The following is a 27579-nucleotide window of genomic DNA, read 5'->3' on the forward strand; positions in this document are numbered from 1 at the left end:
AGAAGAGCTAGCGCAAGTCTGTAGTCTTAGGACTCAGGAGAGAGAGAGAGAAAGAGAGAGAGAGGGAGAGAGAGAGAGAGAGAGAGAGAGAGAGAGAGAGAGAGAGGCAGGAGGATTGGAAGTTCGAGAACAGCCTGGATTTATGTGAGAATCCTGACACCAACAAATACAGAAGGAGACTGGACAGACAGGCATGGTGGTGCTCTCTTAGAATCTTAGCAGTGAAAGGAGGAGAAGCAGGAGACTCGCAAGCGTCCCAGGTCTGCAGAGACGACTCAGCCGTTAAGTGCACTGGCTGCTTTTGCGCAGGACCCGGGGTTCAGTTTCAAGCCTCACAGGGCAGCTCACACCCATCTGTAAGGCATTTTCCAGAGGATCCGGTGCCCTCTTCTGGCCTCTGAAGGCACGAGTCACACACATGCTACACTTGCAGGCAAACTATCTACCCATCCATCCATATAAACGTATATAATATCTTTCGTGAAAAGAGTAAAGGCAGAAAAGAACAAATATTGTTGAGTTCACATCATTCTGTCCCACGGCTCACAACGACTGTTAACTCCAGTTCCGGGAGGTCTAATGCCCTCTTCTGGCAGCTACAAGAACTGCACCCAAGTGCACATACTCCCGTACACACACAGGTTAAACAATAAAAATAAAGAATATTTATTTATTTATTTATTTTTCAAGACAGGGTCACTCTGTGTACCCCTGGCTGTCCTGGAACTCACTCTGTAGACCAGGTTGGCCTCAAACTCAGAAATCCGCCTGCCTCTGCCTTCCAAGTGCTGGAATTAAAGGCGTGGGCCACCACTGCCCTGCAAAATGTGTAACCCAGGCTGGCCTCGAACTCATGATCCTCCTGCCTGTGCCTCCTTCAGCAAATTCTACCAGTGTCCGCCACCACTACCGCTGCTAAAGTTCAGTCTTAACCTAGTGATAGTGTTGCACAGCTTTAATCCCAGCACTCCAGGAGGCAGAGACTGTCAGATCTCAAGTTCAAGACCAGCCTGGTCTATGGAGTGGGTTCCAGGACAGACAGGTTTACACACAGAGAAACCCTGTCTCAAACAAACAAACAAACAAACAAACAAAAGTCTTGTCTGTGTGGGGGTGAGAGGCAGAAGGTTCAAGACCAGTATGATTTAAGGAGCTAGTTCCAAGACATCCAGGGCTACACAGAGAAACTCTGTCTTGAAAATCTAAACAACAACAAAAGTTGAATCCTAGCCAGGCAGTGGTGGTGCACGCCTTTAACCCCAGCACTTGGGAGGCAGAGGCAGGCGGATTTCTGAGTTCAAGGCCTGCCTGGTCTACAGAGTGAGTTCCAGGTCAGCCAGGGCTACACAGAGAAACCCTGTCTCAACCCCCACCCCCCAAAAAAAAAGTTGAGTCAGTATTATTCCTGTATGGATTTTTTCTCCAGTATCCATCCTTTCTCTTTTTTATTTGTGCTAGTGGGATTTGAACTCATGGCCTCATGATGCAGAGCAAACACTCTACCAACAGAGCTTCAGCCCTAGCCTTCCCGCCACTGTTTCCTAACCGATACAGAAGTATAAGGATTTGCATAGGCTTTATATTGTATGAGACATAGGAAACACTGTGGAGTGATACAGCGGCTGAGTATAGGGGCTCAGTAGTACAGCTCTTGCTAGCTCACATGGAACCCTAAGTTTAATCTTCAGCACCTGAAGATGAAAAAGCATTATATATAGACATATATGCATACAAGTCACATATACGTATATCTAATGATTTAAAGTCTATGGAAGGATTACACATGTTACATACAAACACAAGCCCAATTTGGCCCTGTTCTCTTTGTTCTTTTGTTTTCTAAGACACAGTTTGCCTCTGTAGCCCTGGCTATCCTGGAACTCACTCTGTAGCCCAGGCTGGCCTGGACTCAGAGATCTGTCTGCCTCTGCTTCCCAAGTGCTGGGAGCAAAGGCTTATACCACCATTGCTACACCACTGCTGCCCTGCTTTTTTTTCCCCTAAATTTATTTTTATTTTTATTTCATGTGCACTAGTATTTTGCCTGCATGCAGTTCTGTGTGAGGCTGTTGGAGCCCCTGCAGCTGGAGTCATAGACAGTTGTGAGCTGCCGTGTGGTTGCTGGCAAGTGAACCCAGGTCCTCTGGAAGAGAAGACAGCGCTCTTAACTGCTGAGCCATCACTCCAGTCCAACCCCCACCCACTTCCTCTTTATTTATTTATTTATTTATTTATTTAGAGACAAGGTTTCTACGTGTAGCCCTGGCTGTCCTGGAACTTGCTCTGTAAATCAAACTCAGAGATCTACTTGTTTCTGTTTCACAAATGTTCAGTTTAAAAGGTATGTGCCGGCCGGGCGGTGGTGGCGCATGCCTTTAATCCCAGCACTTGGGAGGCAGAGGCAGGCGGATTTCTGAGTTTGAGGCCAGCCTGGTCTACAGAGTGAGTTCCAGGACAACCAGGGCTGCACAGAGAAACCCTGTCTCAAAAAACAAAAACAAAATAATAATAATAATAATAATAATAATAAAAGGTATGTGCCGTCATTAAGAACTCTAAACTCTTGATCCTTTTGTCTCAGGAGTGCCACACACCGTATTTTATCTTTTTTTTTTTAGATGATTTTAAAGTAGTTGACTTGAACTCAGTATATAGCCAAGGATGGTCTTGAACTTCTGAACCTCCTGCTGCCACATGCCAAGTGGTGGGATTGCAGGTGTGTGCCGACAGATCTAACTGCACTATTTATATAAAAGGCACGAGGACCTGAGGGTTCTGCAATAATAGGTAGGGATTCAGCAGACGCCTGTATATAGACAGATGACTATATCTATTCACACAAGAGGCCCACAGCAAGCCCAAAATGTCTGCTTTACTAAGTTTTTAAATAGGTCACAGATAGATGGATTTAGGCAAGATGAAGGCTGAGGATGAGAAATGGAGGTAGGTGTCAGATGCTAACACAGAGGCAGAATGCTGTGTCTCAATAAAGGACTGCACCTGATGCAGGTCTTCTCCCTGAGAAGCCAAATTCAGGAGAGGAAAGGGAAGCCACACGATAGGGTCAGTTGCCAACCATCTCCTTCTGGAGTGCTATCACTTCCCAAAGGCATTTCCGACCATTTTTCTTGCCTTTGATAAGCTGAGGGGGATAAAGGACAGAAAAGGGGCAGCCAAGGGTTGTGGCAGCATACAGCTGTCATCCCTGCAGTTGGAACGTAGAAGCAGGAAGATCAGGGTTCAAGGACATGTTTAGATTCATGAGTTCGAAGTCAACCTAGACTGTGTGAGACCCTTTCTCAAATCAAAGAAGTGGGGGCGTTTTAAGGAAGAGAGAAAAGAGACACTGAGGGACACACAGGAGGAAGTTAGTTTTCAGGGTTTTATGCTCAAAGTTGCGCTTGTGTGCATTCAACTGTGGGGGCTGTATGCAGTACCTTTGGTGGACAGAAAGTCTGAAGGAAAAGAACCGTGTGAGAACATGTCTATGAACTTCTGGGAATTGCCTAAAGGATCCTCGAAGAAAGTTACCGCTGGCCCTCTTATGACAAGGGCCTCTTTCTTTCTTTCTTCCTTTCTTTCTTTCTTTTTTCTTTTCTTTTTTTTTTGTTTTTTGTTTTTTGAGACATGGTTTCTCTGTGTAGCCCTGGCTGTCGTGGAACTCACTCTGTAGACCAGGCTGGCCTCGAACTCAGATTTCCGCCTGCCTCTGCCTCCCAAGTGCTGGGATTAAAGGCGTGCGTGCGCCACCACTGCCCGGCTACAAGGGCCTCTTTTTCAACCAAGCATAGATTGGCTTTGAACTCGTGATTTTTCTTTTCAGCTTCCTCAGTATTGGGAACACAGAAGTGATCCACTAAGCTAAACTTCGTTTCTCAGCCTAAATGGGAGATAGTGCCGTATTCCTTTAATCCCGAGCAAGGCAGATCTCTGTGAGTTCGAGGCCAGCCTGGTCTACAGCGTGAGTGCCAAGACTACACAGAGAAACCCTGTATCGAAAAACCGAAAATAATAAAAAGAGTGCTGCTTTTGTGTAAACGATAGATGAGCCGGTATAACTGCGATAATTCCTTACTCTCCGCGCCTTTCACCCTTCTTCAGCCTCTCTGTGCTCTCGGCTTACTAAATCTAGTGCCCGCCTGTAAAGAACTACATATCCCGTCGACTTCCGCACTCAACAATAGGAACGGTTTCCTTCCTGCCTGAAGCCTTCTCCGCCCAGGATCATACCAGGCTCCGCCCCGCTGCCACGAAGGTACGGCCTCTCCCCTTACGTCACTGGCCCGAGTTCCCGCCTCTTATGTAAGCCACCGCCCACTCAACCAGGCTACCCACCCCCCTAGAGGGCGTGGCTTTCTCGCGCCACCGTGACACCTATTGGATCTTTCGGTACATTGGGGCGTGGCTACGGGAACCGGGCGGGCCCATTCTGAACTGCGGCTGTGGCGTTCGCGGCGGTGGCATCTAAGCATGCATGCGGCAGGTTTCGCGGCGCCGGCGGGGACGCCCCGGCTGCGTAAGTGGCGTACGTGGCCGGCTGAGGAGAGATCGGGCGGGCGAGGGTGTGGCGGGGCCGTCGCGGCGGTTGGCGAGGTCACTCCAGGTCGGACGGAGGTCACGAGATCCCAGACCTGGAGTTTCTAGGTGTGCACAGCGCAGGGATGCCACGTCCGGGTAGGGGGCGCATCGCGGGTAGGTTCTTTAGAAATTTCCCTTAAAAGATAGCAAGTTGGAGGAAGATTTAGTGCGATGTTCAGAGAAACGCTACTTCCATTCATTTGCAGTCAGCGATTCGACTTCCTGTGCTTCTCACCTTTCCGAGGCTCCCTAGTGCCCACGAGCTGTCACCCACGCTCCATAGTACGGCCCCTGGACACTCCCTGTGCGGACAGGGCCATATTTACACCCCGTTTACGCTCGCAACCAGTACTTACGGTCCTGTTAACCTCCTTTTTCCAGCTTTGTTAACCTCTTTTCCCAGATGTGAATTTGAATTCCTCTTGGTTTCTCTCTATATATCTATGTCCTGTTTGCTTCATTTATCCATCTAACGTACCGTGCTCCAGTGAACCCTGTGTCAGGCTCTGGGCTGGAATTTGGGTACACACTAGTAACCACCAAAGCCCTGGTCCTTGCTTTCTTACAGCTAGAGTTCAGGAGGAAGATAAACACTTTCCAAGGAAGGAAACACATCGGTCAACAAGAGTAGTAAGAACTAGAGAGAGTGCGTATGTATAATCCGGAGTGTGACTAGGGTTTGAGGAGGTTCCATCTATCCTTTCACTCCTTAGCACCACGCCAGCCTGTGATGTGTGGCCGGCCAGCATTTATTCCTGTCATAGAGCTGCCAGTACAGAGCAAAGGAACTGCTGTGATAGGAAGCATAGGGGAGGGGTCATGGTGCACACCTATAACCCCAGCACTTGGGAGTTGGAAGGAAGAGGGTTATGGGTTGCCTGGGCAACATGTGTTTAAAGAAAACGGTGGGAGAAGTCAGGGGTGGATTCCCAGAGATGACTCCAGTTAGGGCACCTGCCACCAAGCCTGACTACCTGAGATGGATCTATGGTAGAAAGAGAGAATGACTGTCTAACACACACACACACCCCTAAGATGAATTAGTTCTTTTTAAGAGAGTGCTGGACAGATGAGGATGTAGGGTGCACAGGCAGATGGGTTGGAGGTGTGGAACTACAGTTGTTCCAACTAGAAGTATCTTTGCATTCTTGAAGAGGCCATGCCGAAGGATGAAAGACCTAGGGGCTTCCTGGAGAGGAAGGCAGTGGAGGCCTGTGCCAACAAGAGAGACAGTTGAGTTGGTGCTGAGGAGGGAAATCAGGAGCCTGGAGTTATGAGAAGGGAGAACCTTTGAGCAGACTCTCTAGTGTCCTGGGGGATCTAGGATGATAGCACTGTATGTCAAGGTTGGGACCTGAGAGGCCTTGAGGCTGAGGCCGGTGCCACGGACAGGGCTGAGGGCAGCTCACACGGGGCTGAGGAGGTGTTAGAATTTAATTCTCAGTACAGTGGTCCTTGATTTTGGGCAGAGGATGAAAAGGTTACCTCCCGTTCTCTTAAGGGGGTCATACAGGTGATGCACTTGTAATTCAAGCACTTGTAAGGCAGAGGCAGGAGGATTACCCGTGAGTTCAAAGCCAGCCCGGGCTACCGAGTGAGTCCCAAGACAACAGGAGCTGCATAGTGAGGACTTGTCTTAAAAAAAAAAAAGATAAATACATCAGCCGGGCGGTGGTGGCGCACGCCTTTAATCCCAGCACTTGGGAGACCCAGGCAGGCAAATTTCTGAGTTCGAGGCCAGCCTGGTCTACAGCGTGAGTTCCAGGACAGCCAGGGCTAAACAGAGAAATCCTGTCTCGCAAAAACAAACAAAAAACAAAAAAACCAAAAAAACAAAAAAGATAAATATATCAGAGGATCACAGAGCAAACACTGGTGGTACAAGCTTGTAATCCCAGCCTCTTGGGAAGGAGAGGCAGGGTCTCAAGTTCTAAGCGGCTTCTGGAGTTCCTTCCAAGTTAGCCGTGCCTGGGGAACTTAGTAACCCTGTTTTTGGTTTTTGGTTTGGTTTGGTTCATTTGTTTGTTTTTTTCTTTTGAGACAGGTTCGTGCTATGTAGCCCTGGCTGTCCTGGAGCTCACTATGTAGACCAGGCTGCTCTCAAACCTATAGAGATCCACCTGCCTCTGCCTCCTTAATGTTGGGATCAAAGACATGCACCACCACACCCCAGCTAGACTCTGTCTGTAAAATAAGAGGGCTGGAGATGAAGCTACGTGTTAGAATTCCTGCTTAACATGCACAAGGCCCTGGTTTCCAGTGCTCAGTACTTAGAATAATATCATCTCGGCTACCCACTGGAGGCTTCCTTCAGTGGGGCTAAGAGTAGGCAAGGAACCTGGTGTGCTGGCGGCACACACCTAAAATGCCTGCACTCCGGAAAATCGTGAGTTTGAGGGCAGCCTCAGCTACATAGCAAAGCCGTGACTCAAAAAACAGAAGGAAAAAGAAAAATAGGTGGGAACAGGGACAGAAGGGAAGGGGAAAGGCACTGTGAGAGGCCCCGGGATGGTTGGCTGGATATCAGACGGCAGCAGGAGGGTACAAGGCTGAGGCCTAGAGACAGCCAGGGGGAGTTTCTGGAGGCAGCACACCTGGGACCTCAAAGGCCTCAGAGCGGCCAGAGGCGGAGCCACAGGCACTGTGGCTGTGAGATTGCACTCTGTGGGAGGAGGGCAAGAGTGGAGAATTAGGTCACCCATTTCTGAGAGCTGGAAAGGACCCAACCCAGAGACTGTCTGGGAAGGCAGGAGCACTGCTGCTAGGTCTTCAGCAGGACCTGACAGAAGCGCCAGCCAGACATTTCTGGGTGAGACATGTGAGGTGAATCGTTTTTGTGGCGGCCCAGGAGCCGGTTTGGAGGTTGGCACCACCTTAGTTAAGGACCAAATGCTCATAGGATTGGAACAATCTGGGCCAGAGGGATAGGCCTGTTGTCCTAGATACATGGAAGGCATAGGCAGAAGGGTCTTGAGTTCAAGACCCACCTGAGCCAGTTATGTAAGGAGACCCTGTTTCAAAAGAGGTGAGGGAGGGGCTGGGGAAATGACTCAGTCAAGCCAAGTGCACCTCGCTCAAGTGAGAGGACCTGAGTTTGCACCCAAATAAATAGCCAAGCATGGCAGCTCCTGCTGTGACCCCCGCCCTTCGAAGGCCAAGGCAGAATTGCATACCCTTATCATCCAGCCTGCCTAGCCAGATCAGCGAGCTCCAGGTTAGTGAGAGACCTAGTCGCAAAATGTAAGATGGGGGTGATTGAGAAAGGCCTCTGCACACACACACACACACACGCACACACACACACGCACACACACACACACACGCACCCTGTGCGCACGCGCCCACATGTACACCTGGAGCCATGGCTCATTAGTTAAGAATGCGGTTGCCCTTGCAGAGGACCGGGTTCAGTTCCTAGCACCCACATGGTGGCTCACAGCAGCAGGCAAAACTCAATACATACATAAATAAAATAAGTCTTTAAAACCACAGTGGCACATGTTCACACAACCCTCATCTCAGCCTCCTGAGTGAGGCTGCAGATGTGAGCCACCGTGCCCAGCTGACAGTTCATGGGCGTCACAGCAGTCAACTCAACTGCAGAGGAGACGGTTGAAGGCAAGTTCACCATGGTCTAGTCAGACCAGTGTTCTCCCAGGGTGCAGTCTTAAGTACGTTTCCAGTGCTCAGCAACCAGTATCCAGGACCCTGGGGCTACCCTGTCTCTGCAGACACCACCTCCCACCCCGGCTTAGACCAATCTGAGAAGGTAGGGATTCCTCTCACCTCCTCTGCCCAGTTCTGCACAGCTTCTGTATCCGGCCCCTGGCTCAGTTTTAAGATTTATTTATTTTATGTGATTACATTGTAGCTGTCTTTAGACACATCAGAAGAGGGCATTGGGTCCCATTATAGATGGTTGTGAGCCACCACGTGGTTGCTGGGAATTGAACTCAGGACCTCTGGAAGAGCAATCAGTGCTCTTAACCGCTGAGCCATCTCTCCAGCCCCTGGCTCAGTACTTAAATGGCTACTTTGCATATCCCCACCCCAGCCCCGTCTGCCATGCTCTCTAGCCTGGCCCACTCAGCAGCCTCCACTTCCCGGGTTACCCCCACGAAGTCAGATTGAACTTTTACAGATAACTTTCGTTTTTTTGTTTTTTTTTTTTTTTTTTTTTTTTTTTTTTGTGTGTGTGTCTTATGCCATGAGCCTTGTGCTTAAGTCTGAATTGGACCGTCTTTATTGATAACTTAAAAATGGCGATAGCCTCAGTTGAATTGGGCTGGCCGTGAGTAAACAAGCGTGACTGTTGGGTGGCACACACGGGGTGCGACTGGCGCTCCACTCCAGCCATGGAGCTGGCTGGGTTGCGTCCCATAGCTGCCCAATAGGGTGAGCGCTCACTCTAAGCTTGTTCTGGGAACTGGGGGAATTCACCTGCAAACAAGGGGCATCCCTGCCCCGGACCCTGCAGTGAACAAGAGAAAAGACACAGCTCATCTGCCGTGGATGTCCAGGGCTGTAGACAGCAGTGGAGGAGGGGTGGGTGAGGACTGCCAAGAGACATACATGCAGCAAGACCTTGGGGCGGAGGGCAGGGGGCCGTGGGAGCCATGGGAGAGCATTGCGGGCTGAGGCGTGGCCAGTACAGAACCCTGAGCTGAGTACGTGCGTGTCAGGGACACCGAGAGGCCAATCGGGGAGACTCAGGAGAGTCAAGTCGGGAAGGGGCAGGAGCGGGAGCTCTGTTGTCATGGTTGGTACAGAATTTGTGTAGAGTGGACCCCAAGATGAAGGAGCTTTCATTATCGTTTGTATAGATGGGAAATGAGGGGTGACAGGTGGTTAAGTAAAGGGTGGATGATGGATAGATGAATGGATGATGGGTAAGAAGATGAGTGGATGGGTAGATAAATGAATCGATAGACAGGTGTAGGGATAGTTGCCTGATGGATAGTAGGATGGCTGCCCATCTGACATCACAACAGGGGCTATTTTGGTGACCCTTGTCCTAGCTGTAGCCGGAGAGAGTAGTGGAACCTGGGCAGAATTAATGAACTTTCCCCCTTCTCTCTGTAGCCTCAAAGCGGAGGGTCCCAGTGTCTCAACCAGGCATGGCTGATCCCCACCAGTTTTTCGACGACACAAGTTCAGCCCCGAGCCGGGGCTACGGGGGCCAGCCATCACCTGGTGGTCTGGGTTACCCCACCTCTTCATCCGAGGCAGCTTTCCTGGCTGCCCCTATGTCCAACATGGCGATGGTCTACGGGAGCAGCCTGGCCGCTCAGGGCAAGGAGCTGATGGACAAGAACGTGAGTAGGCTGGCATGGTGGGCGGTGGGCTGGGAGCCAATGGCAAGCAGGGGGCGGGGCCACAGCTTGAGCTTTGTCTCTCCAGATCGACCGCTTCCTCCCGGTCAGCAAGCTCAAGTACTACTTCGCGGTGGACACGGTGTACGTGGGCAGGAAGCTGGGGTTGCTTGTGTTCCCCTACCTCCACCAGGTGAGCAGTGCCCACTCGGCACCCACCAGGAAGCAGGGTGGAAGGACCCCCACCCCGGGGTGCTGCCACTGCCCCACCTCTCTCCACAGGACTGGGAGGTACAATACCAACAGGACACCCCAGTGGCCCCCCGCTTTGACATCAATGCTCCAGACCTGTACATTCCAGGTTGTCCCCCCACCACAGCCCGGGCGTGCCTGGGACCGGGGTTTGGGTGCCTGGTACCGTAAGGGCTTCCCTCCTCTGACGAGTGTCTGTCTGTCTGTCTGCTTTCTGCAGCCATGGCCTTCATCACCTACATCTTGGTGGCCGGCCTCGCCCTGGGGACCCAGGACAGGTAAGGGTCCTGGAGCAGGGGGAGACCATGGGGATATGAGGCCAAGAGCCCTCTGCAAGGGCTCAGCTCTCCTGTCCTGGGCCAGCCCCACCTAGTGGCCAGTCACTCAGTGACACCTTCCACTCGTCCACATGGAGCCCTTCAAACCCATTTGTGCTGGGCCACCTTGGAAATCCAGCCTTCCTTCCTCTTGGCCTCCATCCCACAAATCTATCTATGTGTCCCCAGTCCCCTAAGTAAGTGGCTCCCCACTTTTACACCCCCCCTTTTTGTTTGTTTGTTTGTTTTCAAGACAGGGTTTCTCTGTGTAGCCTTGGCTGTCCTGGAACTCACTCTGTAGACCAGGCTAGCCTCGAACTCAGAAATCCACCTGCCTCTGCCTCCCAAGTGCTGGGATTAAAGGCGTGCGCCACCACTGCCCAGCCCACTTTTACCCCTTATGATCTCTCCCTAACAGCAACTAAAAGTTCTAAGAGGTGGGCCTCCCTATCCTGTAAGCTGTTGACCCTGCCCACCTCCTTGCTGGCCCAGCCCTGCTGCTGCCGCTGCCTCAGGGCCCTTGCACATCCAATTAGTTCACTGACACCGAAACTGCTGTTCCCCTCTGTCCAGCACCTGCCCCTTCACTGTGGTTCATCCTGGGTAACTTCCTAAGCCCCAGGTTGATAAGGCCCCACCTCCCTCACAGTTGCCTGTTCCTTCCCTTTTGTGGCATGTGTCATAGAACTAGTGGATCCCTTGCTGAGGCTCCAAGGCGGAGCAAGGCCCTTTCCCCACCAGTTCCTGGCCTTAGGCTTCAGCCCAGCTGACCTTTCTTTAGGGAGGAACCTTCCTGGTACCCTTCACAGGACTCTGAGGTCCTCATCTAAGCCCTGACTTGAGTGTCACTGTCTAGGGACAGACCCGGATTCTTGGAGGTCTCTGTTCCACCTCCAGTGCCGTAAACACTGGGCTGCCCGGGTGATGCTCAGAGGGCGTCTCTTCTGGCAGGTTCTCCCCAGACCTCCTGGGACTGCAGGCGAGCTCGGCGCTGGCTTGGCTGACGCTGGAAGTCGTAGCCATCCTGCTCAGTCTCTACTTGGTCACTGTCAACACCGACCTCACCACCATTGACCTGGTGGCCTTCTTGGGTTACAAATACGTGGGGTGAGTGCTCCTGTCCTGCCTGCCAGCCCTGGACTTCGGTCTCTTCTTCACACTGATCCCCCCCTCTGACCTCAGGATGATTGGCGGGGTCCTCACGGGCCTGCTCTTTGGGAAGATCGGCTACTACCTGGTGCTGGCCTGGTGCTGCGTATCCATCTTTGTGTTCATGGTGAGTGGGGCTTGGGGTGGGCAAGGCTGAGGCTACAGGCCTCCTGGGGAGGCTTAGGGGGTCTTTAGAGCATCCAAATCTGGGGGCCAGGGTAGTCTCCTGGAAGAGGGGGTCCTTCTGAGAGCAAGAGCCAGTGGGATCCTAGGCTAGGGGACAGGCTCGCCCAGTACACAGGCTCCGCTCGGGTCTCTTACTTCTGTTCCTGTATGCTGGGCTTTCCGCCAACACGCCCCTGAGTCCCTTCAGCTGGTGTACTGACTGGGGGCCATACGGACTGCCATGTTTGGGTGTTCCTAATCTACTCGGAGTGAATACCTCTTCTACTTAAGCCTCCGTTTCTTTTGTAAAATGGGATGCCAGGTGACTGCACCTGGGGTCTTGGGAGGATTTAGACTGAGCATGAGGGGGAGGCCGAGGGAAACACTGGCGCTGACCCACAAGCACAAGCCTTGTCATCATGTGACATTAAGGGAGCTGGAGAGAGGGCTCCGTCAGTGAGGAAGACCTGACTTCAATCCTTAGACCCCACATTTAAAAAAAAAAAAAAAAAAGCTCAGAGCGGATATACTCTTATAATCTCAGAGCTAGGAATGTCGAGACAGGGTAACTGGAGCTCGTTGGTCTACCCGCCTAGCCCACTTGGTAAATGCTTGGTTAATAAAAGACTCTGTCGTAAAAATAAAAAAAGAAAAAAGAAAGGTGACCCCCCCAAAGGTCCTCTAGCCCCCAGATATATATGCACACACATACAAACACACGTGCATCCAAAAAACATTGGGACCTGTGAGGTGGCTACGCAGGTAAAAGGCACTTTTTGCTACCAAGCCTGACAACTTTGAGTTCTATCTCCGGAACCCACATGGTGGAAGGAGGAAGGAGAGAACTGACCCCTGAAGGTTGTGCTGACGTCCATACCAGAGCTCAAGTAGATCGCCAGAAGCTTGAGGCTACCTTGGTCTTCATATCAAGATCGTGCCCTCTATTCCCAAAGAGGGAGGGAGGGACGGAGGGAGAGAGGGAGGGAGGGGGAAGGCATCTGAGCAAAACCAAAATAGCTCTTCTAGTTTGTCTTCTGGAGCTAGCGTGGTTTGGGAGTGACACTGGCCTAGTATCTGCGAGAATCTGCGATGCATGAAGGGGGGCACTGTCTCAGGGTGGGACCTGGAAGCAGCTACGGGCTCTTCTGGCTGGGATCTACAACGATCTGGCCTTTGCCTCTGCAGCTCACTATGGTTTGCTCACAGGGCCCTGCGGAGGTAGCTATTCAACAGCCCCTTCTAGGAACACACACTGGAGGCCACAGAGGGGCAGGGACTCATCCCGGGGCTGCCTGGCACTTACGGGTCCCCGACGCTGACACACTTTCCCCTTGCTACCCAGATCCGGACACTGCGGCTCAAGATCCTGGCCCAGGCAGCGGCTGAGGGAGTGCCGGTGCGCGGGGCGCGGAACCAGCTGCGCATGTACCTGACCATGGCGGTGGCGGCTGCGCAGCCGGTACTCATGTACTGGCTCACCTTCCACCTCGTCCGGTGAGCTGCCGGCCTGGCCTCCAGCTCCCACACTCATCTCGCTTGACCAGGGCCCCCGCCCTCCAGGCCCGTGCCCTCCCTCCCAACCAAGGTGCTCATGTCGCCAACTGCACACCCGCAACAATAAACACGATGGGCTCTGCGCGGCCTCCGCTCCTGACCGGCAGAGGGCGCTGGGGAGCGGGAAGGGCTGCAAGTTTAATACGTCAGTGGGGGGCCTTCTCCTTTTTCTTCTCCTTCTTTTTCTTTTCCTTCTTCACTTTGGGCTTCTTGGCCTTGTCTGAAGAGCGTTCATGCTTCTTGCAGCCAGCGGCGTGCTCCTGGAGAGCCGGGGGCGGTGGGTAGGAGAGGAGGTGGCCGGGGTGTGAGCCGTGCTGGACCCGCCCCGCCCACCTCGGCTAGGAGCCTAACCTGACCCTGACCGTGGCGGGGTCTGGGTCCGAGCTGCCAAAGAACATGCTGGGAGAGGAACGGCCTCTTACCTTCCCCTCTGCCTCTGAGTCGCTGGAGCTGCTGCTGCTGCTGCTGGAGTCGGAGGAGCCGCCAGCGCCGTGCTAGATGAGGGTTGGGGGCGGTGTGACAGTGAGGGCAGGGACCCGCCCGAGCAGCTTCTAACCCAAACTGGAAGGCTGCTGTGTGGCCGAGGACCCAGGACGGAAGCCAGTCCTCATTTCGGGCTCTCGGTACTCGATGCCGGTGGTGAAGTGACTTACCCTCGGCTTGTGAGCAGCGCCTGCCTCTGGTCGGCCCGGCGCTTTAAGAGGACAGTGTTTGGGGTCTCCCACTTGACATGCCCCGTCTGGCTTCTTAGAACCAGGGCCCAGGGCTGCAGAGGAGAGGGGAGTTACACGGGTTGTGTAGGCGTCGGAGCGTCCCTTCAATAGGAATCCCGGGCTTTGAGTAAGGCCCTTTAGACGGCAAATCCTCCACTCCCGGGGAGCGTACCTGCGGACAAGTCAAACTCCATGGCGGTGACCAGTCTGTCTGGATGGCCCGAAGCTTTAGGCCGGGCCTAGGGCGGGGGGTGGGACTACACGACCCGCCCACCTCAGGAATTCTGCGAAGCCCCACCCTCCGGACCTTTGTCCCTCTCAGATCTTAGGCCCTGACTCACTGCACTGGCGCTCCCAGCTCCACCCAGACTTTCCTAAGTGGGAAGTGGGGGTGGAAGTGGCTGTAGGTTTCTAGGAGAAAGGGGGGTGAGACTAGTCATGAGTTGCCCTCTGCGGGGGTACTTGCTTTGGGAGAGCCCTTCCGCGTACACTGAACAAAGTTAAAGTGCATCCTTGGAGCGACGAGTTCTGGCTGGTTCCCAGCTCCTGTCATACTTGAGATGTGCAGTGTACATTTGGTGGCAATGGAAAGGCATCAGCAAAAGTTGCACCCTGGGGTGATGCTGGAAGACAGGGCAGATGGGTTAAATTCCTAGGTTCGTGCTTGGCAGAGTGCACAGTGGTGAAATATGTGGCGTTGTTTTGGTAAAGGCAGGTGTCTTAATTTGGGGTGTTAAACGTCACAGATTAGTGCTTACGCGGTAATTTATCTCACAGTTGTAAAGGCTGGGAGCCTGCGTCCCCCAAAGTTCTCCTGGCTCTCCACGTCTGAACATAGGATCTCGAATTTGGGACATGGCAAAGCCATGTGACTTTTGGAAACACAAACATTAGCTCCAAGCTAGGCATTGTAATCCCACTGCTCAGCGGACTGGGGCAGGAGAATTGAAGGTTCTATGGTAGCCTGGGCTACACAGCTTGACATTGCTGGGCTTGGTGGCACACACCTTTAATCCCAACACTCAGGAGGCAGGGGAGGGTGGATATCTGAGTTCAAGGCCAGCTTGGCCTTACAGAGTGAGTTCTGTGCCAGCCAGCAATATACCTGACTCAAGAAAATGAGGAGGCTGGTGAGGTGGCCATTGTGTAGATGTGCCAGGTTAACGAGTTGAGATCTAATCACCCAGACCCCCCTGGGGGAAGAGAACAAACTCCTGTGAGTTGTCTTTGAACTTCCACAAGTGAACATCCAGGCACATGCACACAAAACAAAACTATAATAGAAGCCGGGCGGTGGTGGCGCACGCCTTTAATCCCAGCACTTGGGAGGCAGAGGCAGGCGGATTTCTGAGTTCGAGGCCAGCCTGGTCTACCAAGTGAGTTCCAGGACAGCCAGAACTACACAGAGAAACCCTGTCTTGAAAAACCAAAAAAAAAAAAAAAAAAAAAAAAAAACTATAATAGAAAAAATATTCAAAAGAAAACAGCTACCTATATGTTCCAAACGTGGGCGTCTCTGGGCAGGAATGGCGGCTACTTCAAGGGTTATGGTGGACATGTGCCACCTCGGATGCCTGCTTCGTGTCCATTTGCAGAAATGCCTGCGCTGGCCGTGCAGGCTCCACACACCTGTCTCCTGTCATTCCAGCACACACTTGGTGCTTACCATTATCTGAAAAACTATTTTCAAAGGTATGTGTGAACGCTTTCCTGTATGGGTGTGCTGGTGTCTGTGGAAGCCATCCTTGGGATTGCAGTTACAGGTGGTTTTGAGCCACCAGAACAACAAGCGTTCCTAACCACCTTCTAGCACCTTACCCCTTTAAAATTAAAAACCTATAACGATGCTTTGCCTATGTATGTATGTGCACCTATTCATGCCTGCTGCCTGCAGAGGCCAGAAGAACAGTGTAGGTTCCCCTGGAGTTGGACTTAAGTTGTAAGTCACCATGTAGGTTCTGGGAATCAAACCCAGGTCCTCTGGAAGAGCAGCCAGTGCTCTTCATCACTGAGCCATCTCTCTAGTATCCCACCCACCCTCTTTCTGAGACAGGGTCTCAGGTAGACCCATCTGGCCTGTAAGTCAATATACAGCCAGAGCTGGTCTTAAACAGCAGTGGATTCTGTATCCAAAACCCAACACCTACTCCATCAACCAAAGGAGTAAAGGCATGGAGAAAAATAGCGGGGCGGAGGAACCACTAACTGTGTGGTATGTTGGGGAGGGCTTGGCTTTGTTGTTTGAGACGGTTTTTCTATGTAGCCCTGCCTCCCCTGGAACTGTAGACTAGGCTGGCCTCAAACTCAGAGAGCCGGGTGCTGGATTGAAGGTGTGCACCGCCACTGCCTAGCTAATTTTTTTTTTTTTGATAAGGGTTAGATTTTTAAAGTGACAACCTCGTTAGAGATGTTTGGTTTTGAGGCTGGGTCTCCACTAGTCCAGGCTGGCTTTAGGATTGCTATGTAAGTGGAAGCCACACAGGTTTGCCACTGTGCCAGCATGCTGCCTTGTTTTGCAATTTCAAGACTCTACAAACAAGGCCAACCTGTACACCTTACCAAGACCCTGTCCCGAAGGAACAAAAGGGCACTGGAGGTGGAGGTTCCTCCTCAAAGTGACAGAGCACTTTCCCAGCATGCAGGTGGCCCTGGGTTAAATTCTCAGTAAAATAAACATTTTAAAGTTAGAAGTAGGCAGGGCATGATGACACAGGCTCTGGAGGCAAAGGCAGGCAGAGTTCGAGGCCAGCCTAGTGTACAGAGCGAGTCCTAAGGACAGCCAGGGCTACGTGGAGAAGCACTGTCTATTGAGGTAAACTAACACTGTGGTAGGTCCAAGGGTTCACAGGTGCAAAGGCAGGGATGCCGCCCAAGGACCTTCAAGGAAGTGGGAGGGGTAGATAAGAGGGAAGAGGCAGAGGTAAGGAGGGAGTGGGGCGACCTTTGGTCCCTATCACGATGACTGATGGGAGGCTGTGTGAACAGTGAGCGGTTGTGCCCATAGCTCCTTATAGAACAGCAGAGAAAGCCTGTCCGGGCAGGATATAAATTGCAAAAGGGTGGGACCCTGTCTGCTCTGCTCCTCACCAACAACAAGTGACTCAGAGTGGTGTGTCCTGTGAATTGGCTTACCTCTGTCGGGGGAGTCCTCTGCTAGCCTGCTGATCACAGGGACCAAGGACAGGTACACCTCAGTGACCCCTCACCTCATGTGAAGATTAACACTTGCCTGCCCTGCATACTTGGCTATAATCCAAGCACTGGGAAAGAAAGGAAGAACAGTGGGAGGATTACCAGCTGGAGGCCAGCTTGTTCTCCATAGAAAGACCCTGTCTCAACACACCCAATGGAGGGGCTGGAGAGATGGCTCAGTGGTTCAGGGCATTTGTTCTTGCAGAAGTCCCAGGTTCAACTCTCGACATTCACGGGGTATCCTTTTCTGAACTCCATGGGCACCAGGCATGCACATGGTGCACATACATACACGTAAGCAAAACATTCATACACACAAACTTAGAGAAAAATGGCTGGGCAGTGGTGGCATGCATCTTTAATCCCAGCACTTGGGAGGCAGAGGCAGGTGGATTTCTGAGTTCAAGGCCAGCCTGGTCTATAGAGTGAGTTCCAGGACAGCCAGGGCTACACAGAGAAACCCTGTCTCGAAAAACAAAAACAAATTCTGGTCAGCAATTATAGTGGGCAGGGAAGCCAAGATGCTGAGGGACCCAGTTGGGATAGCTATATGCCTTTTCCGGAGTGCTATATGCTTGAAGTCACATGTTTGTCTGGAAACGGGATTATGGTGAGGATTTGTTTAGTCTTTCCTGGAGTTCCCACTAATAGAGGCCCAGCTCCTATAAATAAGATTATCCCCATTCAATCACATTCCAGCAGCTGGATGAGCTCGCAGCTCATGGGGACTGTCCTCTTATCAGACTGAAGCACTGTGCTGGCCGGTGACTGCCCAGGTGACTGCTGAGCTCGGCCCCCACCCAGTCAGTCTAGTTTACTTCCTTCTGCTTCTAAGCTGACATCCTGGCTGTTAACCTCTAGACTCCTGGGTCAAAAACTGGTTTCCTAGCTTCTCATGCACAGCAAGACATCTGTACGGTTTTCTTTGTTCACAGGACCCCAGATAGATCCGTACATGCATGCCTGGCAGTAAGCTGTCACAAAGGAAGAACACGATTAGGTGAGGGTGTGGCTCGATGGCCTGCCAATCGCCTGGCATCTATGAAGGGGTGTTATAAAGCTTTATGCCAGCAATTGACTGCCCCTCCTTCTTAAACATGTGAGCAGCAAATGCAATCCCGAGTCATGACCTTCACAGTGCCCAGAATCACCTGTTCGTAAACCTTGGAACCCGAGGGCCTGGGGTTCCAGGTCCCAGGATGTGCCAAGGACAATATGGGAGTGTTCCCATTCCAGGGATGGCTTCACAGCTTCCTCCTCTGGAGTCAGTTGCTCACCACAGTCCCACCTGTGAAGACTTCAACGGAAGTACAACTGTTTTGCAAACTTCCCAAGAGCAAGACCTGCAGGACCAGAGGCCCATGTGGGTAGACTCTCCTAGCAGGTTGTGTCCAGCCCTCAACCATGTGGGAGTTCACTGAGTACGTAACTCCACTGAGCGCTTTGATCAATCTGAGCGACAGAAGCCAGTCAAATCCCTTCATGTTGGCTCATCCTCAGGCAAAACTCAGGAGCCTCAGGCTGGGGAAAGGATTAGGACACCTTACAGACTGGGTGGATCTAAGGGTCTGTCATCTATTGGACCTACGCTGATGGACCAGGCTGACTTGTGACCTCTAGTGCACTCTCAACCACTGTAAGGGCAAAGACAAATGGCAACTGCCCCCATACTGTAAATGCAGATATTCTGTGGTTCTGGACAGAGCAGGGTTCAATGTTGGCAGTCATCTTTTTACTATTTTATGTATATGAGTGTTTCCACTGCGTGCATGTCACTTGTGTCCCAGAGACCAGAAGAGGGTAAAAACAAACACCCTAGAACTGGAGAAACAAACAGGTGGCTGTGAGCCACCATGTGTTGCTGGGCATGGAAATTGGGCCTTCTGCAAGAGCCATCTCCCTGGCCAAGTGTTCTTGTTTTGGAGGGTCTCATAGCCCAGGTTGGCCTTGAACTGAGATCTTCCTCCTGCTTCTGAGTGCTGGGATTGCAGGCATGTGCTACAACGCTCCCTTGCTGAGGGCCCCTCAAAAGAAAGAGAGGGAGAGCGAGAGGGAGAGGGAGAGGGAGAGGGAGAGGGAGAGGGAGAGGGAGAGGGAGAGGGAGAGGGAGAGGGAGAGGGAGAGGGAGAGGGAGAGAGAGAGAGAGAGAGAGAGAGAGAGATTGATTTTGATGCAGCTGTGTTGAAGTGCCTGCCCAGCAGAACAGCAGCCCTGGGTTCCAGCCTCAACCCGAAATAGTCCAGGTATAGGGACACATGCCTGTAATGTCGCCTGTAATGTTGCTGGTAGCAAGTTCAAGTCATCTCAGCTACGGAAGAGCTCATGGTCAGCCTGGGGCCCCAGGAGGGTATGAAAAAGAAAAACAAACAAACAAACAAACAAACACCCCATACTTTGTGTCTAAAACAAAACAGGAACGCAAACACATGACTCCAGAATAACTGAGCAAGTCCTGAGATAAACCTTGGCACCTGTAATTAGTAGTCACAAGAAAGAAAAAAAAAACAAACTACACAGTAAATTTTATTTTAAAAGGCCCACTTTATTAAACATTCTTTCAGAATCCTGATTTTTAAAAAACCTTTATCTACTTAAAAAAAAACCCACATAAATCAAACTCACAGTAAAGACTACAAGCATGGGGCTCCTAGAGAAGCTGCAGGAGGGGAAGGGCCGAGGGGCTGTGGGAGGGCAGGGTCAGGAGGAGGCCCTGAGCTACAGGGCTGGAAACAAAGAGCAAACTCCCTACGGATCTCAACAAGCAGTTGTTCTCTTTTAAACAGCATATGTTGTCCCCCCGTTCTCTGAGCACTGGGCCTCTACAAGACATAGGTGCTCTTCACCAGCTGCTCCTTGTCGTCCGCAGTGCTCCAAACTGTGCGGAGGGCACGCTCCTGCTTCCTGCGAACCACTCGGATCAGGCACACCATAGAGGCTCCCAGGAGGAGGATCAGGACCATGATCAACAGTCCCACCAAGATCACCGCTAAGGATGAGAGGGGACAGGTAAGACAAGGAGAAACACGGCCACAGAGGGCCAGTAGGATGGCCCCGTGTACAGCACAGTAGCCCAAGTAGACTCAGAACAAGAACCTTCTTCAACCTGGGAATCTGGAGAGACTGCCTGCCAGGGTAGTCCCTGCAATGCCACATATACAGAGTGGCTCTGAACATTATTTTTAAAATCCTATGTGTATGTGTGTTTTGTCTGCCTGCGTGTCTGTGTACCACATAGTGCCTGAAGAGGCCAAAAGAGGGTATTCGATTTCCTTGACTAGAGTTACAAATGGTTGTGAGCCACCACGGAGGTGCTAGGGATAGAACTTGGGCAGTCAGACTTGGAGGTAAGTGCTTCTGCCTGCTAAGCCATCTATCTCACCAACCCTATTTTGTTTTTTTGAGACTTGATCTCTAGGGGCCAATGCAGTTGACTATGGCCTTGAACTCCTGAATGGCAAAAGAAAGAGATGAGTCCCTTAAGATATCAGCCTGAGCAGTGTTGTCTGTTAGGTGAGGGTGTATCCTGCAGAGCCACTGTCCCACTGTCAGTTAAGATGCCTTCCTTCCAGGTGGAGCTCCATCTCAGACATGTGACTCCCTGTGACAGTCACCTGGCTCCCTCCCCATGGGGTATAGGACCTATCTAGGCTTTTGGGGCAATCCCCTACCCAACTCTACCCACAGCCAGCTCTCTAAACCTGGGCACTTTTCTAGCCCAGCCCTGAGATCCAGCTTCTACTTCTAGAACAAGGCAGACTTGGAGGCCAGGTCTAGGCTCCTTCACAAGGAGAAAAGATCAAGAAAGAGGGCAAACTACTGTGGCAGGTCCATAGAGTAGCACTCATCTTCCAAGGACGCTCAGAAACAAAAAATGGGAGGACACAGGGCCCCTCACCAGTCCAGGCTGCCTACTATCTTCCTCCTGACACCCCTGACGATCTCTTCACATCCCATGGCATTCAATTCCCTCCAGGTCTTTACGGTCAGGCTTGTGTGTGGACTCCACAGGACAGGCCTGTCTGCCAGACACCCCTGTAGCCCAAGCAGTTTGTCTAGGAAATTCTGGATTCAGACTCAGCCTCCACTGTGTATAGTGTTAATGTAGGGCAAATGTCCACACATCCCGAGCTGCCTGGCCATTTTCATACAGACACAGCCCTCTGCCGCCACAAGGATATTCCAGTGGGGGACAATGTCATAAGCAAGGCAGAAAATACACTGGGCAGAACCCAGTTAGTCCAGGAAGGCCAGTGGGAGGAAGGTGGAAAAGAGGTGGAGAAGAAGGCAGAGGCCACTTACCTTTTGTACCTGGGGTCAGAAAAGGATACATCTTCTTACCTACAGAGAATGCAAAATGCTAAGGTCAGTCCCCCATGCTCTCCATCCTCAGAGCTGGGACCAAGGTTGGTCTCCTCTGCCTCCTGAACACTAGGGCTCTCCCCTCCCCAGGAGCTCTGGAGGCTCTGAGACCTTGTCATTCAATGGGCTGACGGACATTTCCAAAGGTTTCATTTTAGGGAGAGGGACAGGAAAAGAGCATCAAGGGCTCCCATGGTCCAGGGCTGGGGTCAGCTGACTTGCCAGAGCAGTGCTGCATGCACGCCTCCTGGGAGAGGTAACTGTTCTTGTTGCCTCTGCACCCGCCATAGATGAAGCTGTTACAGGAATTCTTCTCAGCATCATAGTACCAGCGAGGGAAGGCTGCGCGGCAAGGCCCAGTGACGGCCTTCGGGACACAGTACTCTGCAAGAACAAGGGAGCCTCAGGACGACAAACCAACAGGGCCAAGAAGCACATACTCCTCTGTGTGTGTGTGTTCGTTCCAGAATAGTCTTGAACTCATGGAAATACTCCTGTCTCAACATCTCCTCTGGCCAATGCTGGGATTTCAGTTGTATACCACAGGTAGTGGGGGAGGGGCTGGCTTCATTTCAGGCACTTGTTGACAAGCACGAGCATGTTACTGTAGTTCATGCAGTCCCAGGCACTCTTCCCTCTGAGACCCTCTGGGACCCTAACCCTACATACACATGGGGATTATGTACAGGGCATAGCTCCTACACACAGCCACAGAGCTGGTGAGAATCAGGGTGGTAGGCAAATTCTGGAAGCACATACCCTCTGACGTCACGCTACTGGCACATGTGGCTTCCCGAGAGCCTGAGATAACCACAGAGGCTCTATCTAAAGTGTAGCTACCTGGCAAGGTCTAGAGGGACTTTGTACCAAGTTCTTCCTAGTGAACTCACTTCCCCACTACAGACGGACACAGTTGATTAAGTCATACCTTCATAGTTGAAGATCTCACCAGAGAGGTCCTCAGAATTCTGCTTTCTGGGAACTACAACACAAAGGTCTGGTCAGGAGGGACACAGGGTAATCGGCCTAGCGGGGCTGACTGTCAAAGGGCCCGTGGAGAAAGCTAGGGCAGTGCCACCTTTAAGGGGTAGACATGCCCTTGGTCCTGATGTCTTCTGGAGCAGGGGACACACTGAACACTGGAGGTGGGTGGGACTCTTGCTACCTCAGGGGTTACTATGGAAACTAGTCACAACCATGTTTCTTGAGGTGATCAAGAAGATAGCTGTGTTTACTTTCTGAAGCACCCAGAAACTTTTATTCTACTGGGGCAATTTTGCTCAGAAATAGCTGAAAACAAAAATTACCATGCAAGGTCCTGAACAGTCAGCAAGGGCCGGAAACAACTGGGAGGTACCTGGCCCCAACCCTTGCCTGTAAGCCAGAAGCCCCAGAAGCCCCAGAACTCTCACGTGGGCTCTGATGTCAGAGATATAGGGCAGGGCCAGGGCCCAGTCTGTGATGCATGGGACTACCTACTGAGGGGGGGGGGAATCTCGTCCCCATCGGGGGTATAGTCTCCTCCCCCTAACCCTGTGGAAGGGCAGGCATTGCTGGCTCTGCTGGGCCCCAAGGGGACAGTCACTACTAGCTGGTACAAGGGACCACTCACCCAGGCTCCTGCGGCTGAGTCCCTTAAGCATAAAGGACGAGCAGGGCGGCCACTGACAGCTCTACAAAGCAAACTAACACCAAGCTACAGATGAAGGAGAGCGGCAGGCAGGAGGCAGAGGACACAGGATTTCTAGAGAGGGAAAGGGACAGAATCCCAGAGGGGAGGGAGCAGAGGACACAGGAAGGTAGACAGTAGCCTAGGGGAAGGCAGGGCCTGAGCCAGACGCTGGGTGACAAGCACAAGTCAGTACACTGGAGGTTGTCACTGTACTCTAGAGGCAGAGGGGAAGGAGGCACTGACATTCCCTTCACAGCTACCCGCTGGGGGCCCTCAGGAACCTACCACTCAGGACAGAAGAGTCCGCTCCGTTCTTGCTCCTGGCCATGCCATCAATGGTGTTCTCTGTGAGGGACGAAGAGCAGAAAAGAAAACTGCTATCAAGTGGGCTGCACACGTCACAACCAACCTGGTGGAAAAGCAGCTCAGCCCTGGGGTGTACAAGGGCATGACGAGCTCGTTACTCAGACGTGAGGAACTGGGGCTGCCTGAGGACTCAGCTCAGCTGAAGCAGATGACTCTGTACAGTCAGGGCTCCCAGAGCCCTGTCGTCTGTTTAAAGAAGAGGTGGAACTCACAGAGATCTGTCTGCCTCTGCCTCCCAAGAGCTGGAATTAAAAGCATCCGCTACCACACAGCACGTTAGGACACTCTTAACAATGTCTAAAAGTTATCTTGTGTGTGTTCCTGTGCATGTCACGGAGTACACGTGGAGGTCAGAGGACAGATTGCAAGAGGCCACCCCCTCCTTCCACCACGCTGGCCCCTCGAGTTAATCCAGACATCGTTACTTGTCCTTTACCCCAGCCGTCTCACTATCCCATGTGAACACAGACCTTAAGCAAAGAGAGGCGAATGGAGGTGCTCAGCCACACCCATGGGTGATGATTGTGTGTTTCTCAAGGAGACCACCTCCACACTTTGGGGAGGGAGGAGCTTTTCTTCCTTTCCTTTCCCTTCCTTCCTTCCTTTCTTTTTTCTTTTGGTTTTTCAAGACAGGGTTTCTCTGTGTAGCCCTGGCTGTCCTGGAACTCACTCTGTAGACCAGGCTGGCCTCGAACTCAGAAATCCGCCTGCCTCTGCCTCCCAAGTGCTGGGATTAAAGGCGTGCGTGCGCCACCACTGCCCGGCTCATGCTTGGGATTTAAAGCATGCACCATCACTATCTGACAAAGTGGACAGATTTTTTTGTTGCTGTTGTTTTAATTTGGGTTATGGGTGTTTCCTTTTTGACACATCTTGCTGCATTGCCTAAGATGATCTCTTAATTCCTGGAATCAACCTGCCTCTACTTCTCAGTTTTGCAGCTGGAACTACAACTGACTAAGACTGTGCCAGACATCTGATATAATTTTGTCTCCAGCACAAATTAAGATAGTGGTCTAGTGTGGAGGCCCGGGGTTGCCCTGACATCACTCAGCACCCCCCTCAGTCCTCCTCTGCCCTAATCAAGCCAATTTCTGGCAAGTCGCTAGAGGGCTTGCGTACTTTGACAGTCTGGCCCCCTGGGAGGGTCTAGCTTCCATTACAATTAATGAATGGGCACAACACACACCTTCGTTCTTATTTGGCCTCCTCCATCTGAACTTGCTTGCCTAGAAAACAGGCTGGCAAGACTCCAGGGACCAGTGGCCCTGGCAGTTTTCAGCTTGAATTACATGAGCATGCCAAGAGACGGACAAGCAAATGCCCATAAAAACCTTCCAGGCTCTTGCAGCTGGGGTCGGGTTGTGAACCATGTCCAGGGAGATATTGAGTGCCCTATGCACACTGACTCCTGCTCATGTCCGTATCACTTTAGGGGAGCAAACATTTCCAACTCTTCCCCTCCACGGAGGAGAGGAAAGCACACAGAAGCAACATTTTCTTCACTCAAGACTCCTGATATACCAGTTACCACCCAAAAGGTGAAGAACTGGCATGCACCATTCTGAAATCATACCCTAGCTAGGCATCGCGGTGGATACCTTTAAACTTAGCACTTGAGAGTTTGGGAGCAGTGTCCCAAAAGAGGCAGAGGCAGGAAGACTAAAAGGTTAAGCCTAAGACTATGCAGAAAAAAAAAAATTACAATCAATTCTGTTCCCACCCCACCCCCAACCTCTCAAAATTCCTCAGACAAGCAAACTGAGGCACTACAAGCACTGCAGTAGACCAGAGATCACGATCACTATCTTCGGCCACTGCTGACCTGCCTTCACACCACCTCAGGATGCCTATCTCAGCTCTGAATGCACAGCTCAAAGCCAGAAAGTCCAGCCCGAAAGTGAGACAGAAAACCATAAACGCCACTGCCTATGGGGACTGATTGAACACTGGGGCTCAACACAAAACCAGACACAGCTTAAGTCACCAAGCAAATCTGCAAGCCAGAAAGGGTGGCACAAAAACCTCTGTGGACAGCTCAGCCTTGGCCTGGGGAACAGCAGCGAGGGACCAGCACTACAGGGTCTACTGGCCTTCGGGTTTATTTGCACTGTAAAGGTCAATGCTACCTTCAAGAGTGGAGATCCCAGTGTTCACTCCTAACACAGCTCCGAGAGCTTTGCAGGTCACGTGTCTCAGAGATGTCTGAGGAACCAGTGCTTGTAGCATGACAGAGGCCAGTCCTCTTGGGGTGGGCTGGCCTAGCGCTTGCACTCAGGAGGAGGACAGAGATCATCAGGTAACAGGCTTGACTCTTTCCGGGGAAAAAGTAGGGAGCCTGCAGTGTGGCCACTGGATCCAGCACACTGCGGGAAGCAGTGGGGAGCCCGCAGTGTGGCCACTGGATCCAGCACACTAGGTCTGCTTCTGCTTTTGACTCGTGCCCCATCCTCGGTTCCGAGTGAAGGCCCAGCAGAGAGAAGTGACATACCAACAAGGAACTAAGTATCTAACTGTCCCAGGGGCTCCAGTCTTACCAGTGACACCAGCACACTTGTCAAGACACTCCTCTCTGCTCTGGTAGTTATTGCCATTTCCTTCACAGCCTCCATAAACAAATGGCTGGCAGGACCCATCGGTGATATTGTACCACCACCGGGGGATGGAAGCCCGGCATCTCCCCACTACCTTCGAAACTCCACAAGACTCTGAAACAAAACAGAACCCGTGTGGGTTGACAGGGACAATCCCAGGGTCAAAGGACACATATTCTGTAGGAGGAAGTTCAAGCTGTTCCAGATATTCCAAAACGGAAGTGGAGTGCTCTGGGCCTGCCAGTTCCTCTAAGACGGGTTCCCAAAAGAAAACATCACCTGGTAGCAGCTGCAGGTGGCTTCTGCCCTTGTCTCTTACCAGAAATGCCCAGGTGAGGGTGTGGCTCAGCAGAGCACTTGCTAGGCATGCGCCAGGCCCTAGATTCCAGGCCCTAAACATCCTCCACAAAGAGGATAGATACATACACCAACGCTCAAAACCAAGAACTTCAGAGACAAGCTTCCTAACACTAGTTTCCGGTCTCTAAAGGGCAGCCCAGCTCATGGGCCTGTGTTACAGGCAGTCCTAAGGCTTGCCCCCACTCCAATCAAAGGCAAAAACACCAACCATGGTATTCTAGTTGGACACATTTGCAGTCACTGAAAGAGGCTGGTCAGGGGGACATGACAGGGCAAAGAATGACCTGAACCAGAGGAGTCATTTTGGAGGACCCATGTCTTCCTCCTCAGTGGCACACCGTCCTCCACACCCCAGCCTGAAGGACAATCTGAATGAGCACCCAGATGTCAGCGCTCAAGCTCAACTGTCCCAGAGCAGTGCACCTGGTCACAGGTAGTCCTCGCTGCTCTCCAGCTTCCTCATGCTTATTCTACTGGAGAGAATCTTGGAAAACACAAAGGGCATGATTGTTGCTTCTGTTGTTATGATGACGGGCATGGAACCAGATCTATACACCCAACACACTGCTACTGTATAAAACAAAAACTTCCCCTATTGCAACTCCCATATACATCAATAAATCTCAAGTAACAGAAAAGGAAACTCTCAGGACCAATGAGAAGGCTTGGTGGGTAAAAACACTTGCTGTACAAGCCTGATGACCCGGGTTCAATACCTAGACACCCCTGCCCCACCCCCAAAAGGCTGGATGCACTGGCATACTGCATCACTCTCAGCCCTCCTCCAGTACTGGCTTATACATGCTTGCTGCCACACCTGGCTTTCATGTGTAAGCTAGGGACCCAACTGCAGGCCCTCATGCGTGTGACTTGCCACCTCCCCAGTCAGGATAATGGCACAGATCTGTAATCCTGCTACTTGGAGGATGAACCAGAGGGATGGAAAGTTAAAGGCCAACCTAAGTTACAGTGAGTTCAAGGCCAGCCTGAGGAATT

The 27579-nt window shown here is 51.8% G+C and overlaps 3 protein-coding genes across 5 annotated transcripts; 1 reads left to right on the forward strand and 2 right to left on the reverse strand.

Annotated features, from left to right (window-relative positions):
* The first annotated feature begins 4409 nt into the window (after positions 1-4409).
* Positions 4410-13412, forward strand: Yif1b (Yip1 interacting factor homolog B, membrane trafficking protein). Of its 3 annotated transcripts, none has more exons than XM_028784229.1 (8): positions 4410-4516; positions 9661-9893; positions 9979-10083; positions 10173-10251; positions 10363-10420; positions 11411-11566; positions 11642-11735; positions 13116-13412. In XM_028784229.1, exons 1-8 carry the CDS (start codon positions 4471-4473, stop codon positions 13269-13271), a joined length of 927 nt encoding a protein of 308 aa, XP_028640062.1. In that variant the 5' UTR covers positions 4410-4470; the 3' UTR covers positions 13272-13412. The 3 variants fall into 3 exon arrangements, with proteins under 3 accessions (XP_028640062.1, XP_028640061.1, XP_028640063.1); XM_028784228.1 differs by having other exon boundaries at positions 4410-4525; positions 13116-13409; XM_028784230.1 differs by lacking the exon at positions 4410-4516 and adding an exon at positions 4543-4692 and having other exon boundaries at positions 13116-13409.
* On the reverse strand, positions 13396-14278 carry CUNH19orf33 (chromosome unknown C19orf33 homolog). Its single transcript, XM_028784231.1, has 4 exons — positions 14213-14278; positions 13981-14093; positions 13750-13821; positions 13396-13587 (listed from the first exon to the last, which is right to left on the reverse strand). The coding sequence occupies exons 1-4, from the start codon at positions 14232-14234 to the stop codon at positions 13474-13476; spliced, it is 321 nt and encodes a 106-aa protein (XP_028640064.1). The 5' UTR covers positions 14235-14278; the 3' UTR covers positions 13396-13473.
* Positions 14279-19742: 5464 nt separating this feature from the next.
* Spint2 (serine peptidase inhibitor, Kunitz type 2) lies at positions 19743-26419 on the reverse strand (the record flags this gene model as incomplete). The annotated part of the gene is made up of 6 exons (XM_028784232.1): positions 19743-20218; positions 21532-21570; positions 21814-21975; positions 22520-22573; positions 23549-23608; positions 26167-26419. Coding segments are annotated over 6 exons (735 nt in total), but the record flags the coding sequence as incomplete, so codon positions are not given.
* Positions 26420-27579: the final 1160 nt, after the last annotated feature.

This window comes from Grammomys surdaster, unplaced genomic scaffold (genome assembly GCF_004785775.1).
Source record: "Grammomys surdaster isolate TR1022 unplaced genomic scaffold, NIH_TR_1.0 118245, whole genome shotgun sequence".
Taxonomy (NCBI): Eukaryota; Metazoa; Chordata; class Mammalia; order Rodentia; family Muridae; genus Grammomys; species Grammomys surdaster.

What these genes read in the sequence shown, in the direction of transcription:
- CUNH19orf33 (XM_028784231.1), bottom strand. Translation starts at nt 14,234, where the DNA reads ATGGAGTTTGACTTGTCCGCAG. An exon ending in GGAGTTTGACTTGTCCGCAG is followed by an intron (nt 14,094 to 14,212) that starts GTACGCTCCCCG and finishes TCTCCTCTGCAG; the next exon opens with CCCTGGGCCCTGGTTCTAAG. An exon ending in ACTCAGAGGCAGAGGGGAAG is followed by an intron (nt 13,588 to 13,749) that starts GTAAGAGGCCGT and finishes CCGGCTCTCCAG; the next exon opens with GAGCACGCCGCTGGCTGCAA.
- Yif1b (XM_028784228.1), top strand. Translation starts at nt 4,471, where the DNA reads ATGCATGCGGCAGGTTTCGCGGCGCCGGCGGGGACGCCCCGGCTGCGT. An exon ending in GCCCCGGCTGCGTAAGTGGC is followed by an intron (nt 4,526 to 9,660) that starts GTACGTGGCCGG and finishes TTCTCTCTGTAG; the next exon opens with CCTCAAAGCGGAGGGTCCCA. An exon ending in TATCCATCTTTGTGTTCATG is followed by an intron (nt 11,736 to 13,115) that starts GTGAGTGGGGCT and finishes CTTGCTACCCAG; the next exon opens with ATCCGGACACTGCGGCTCAA.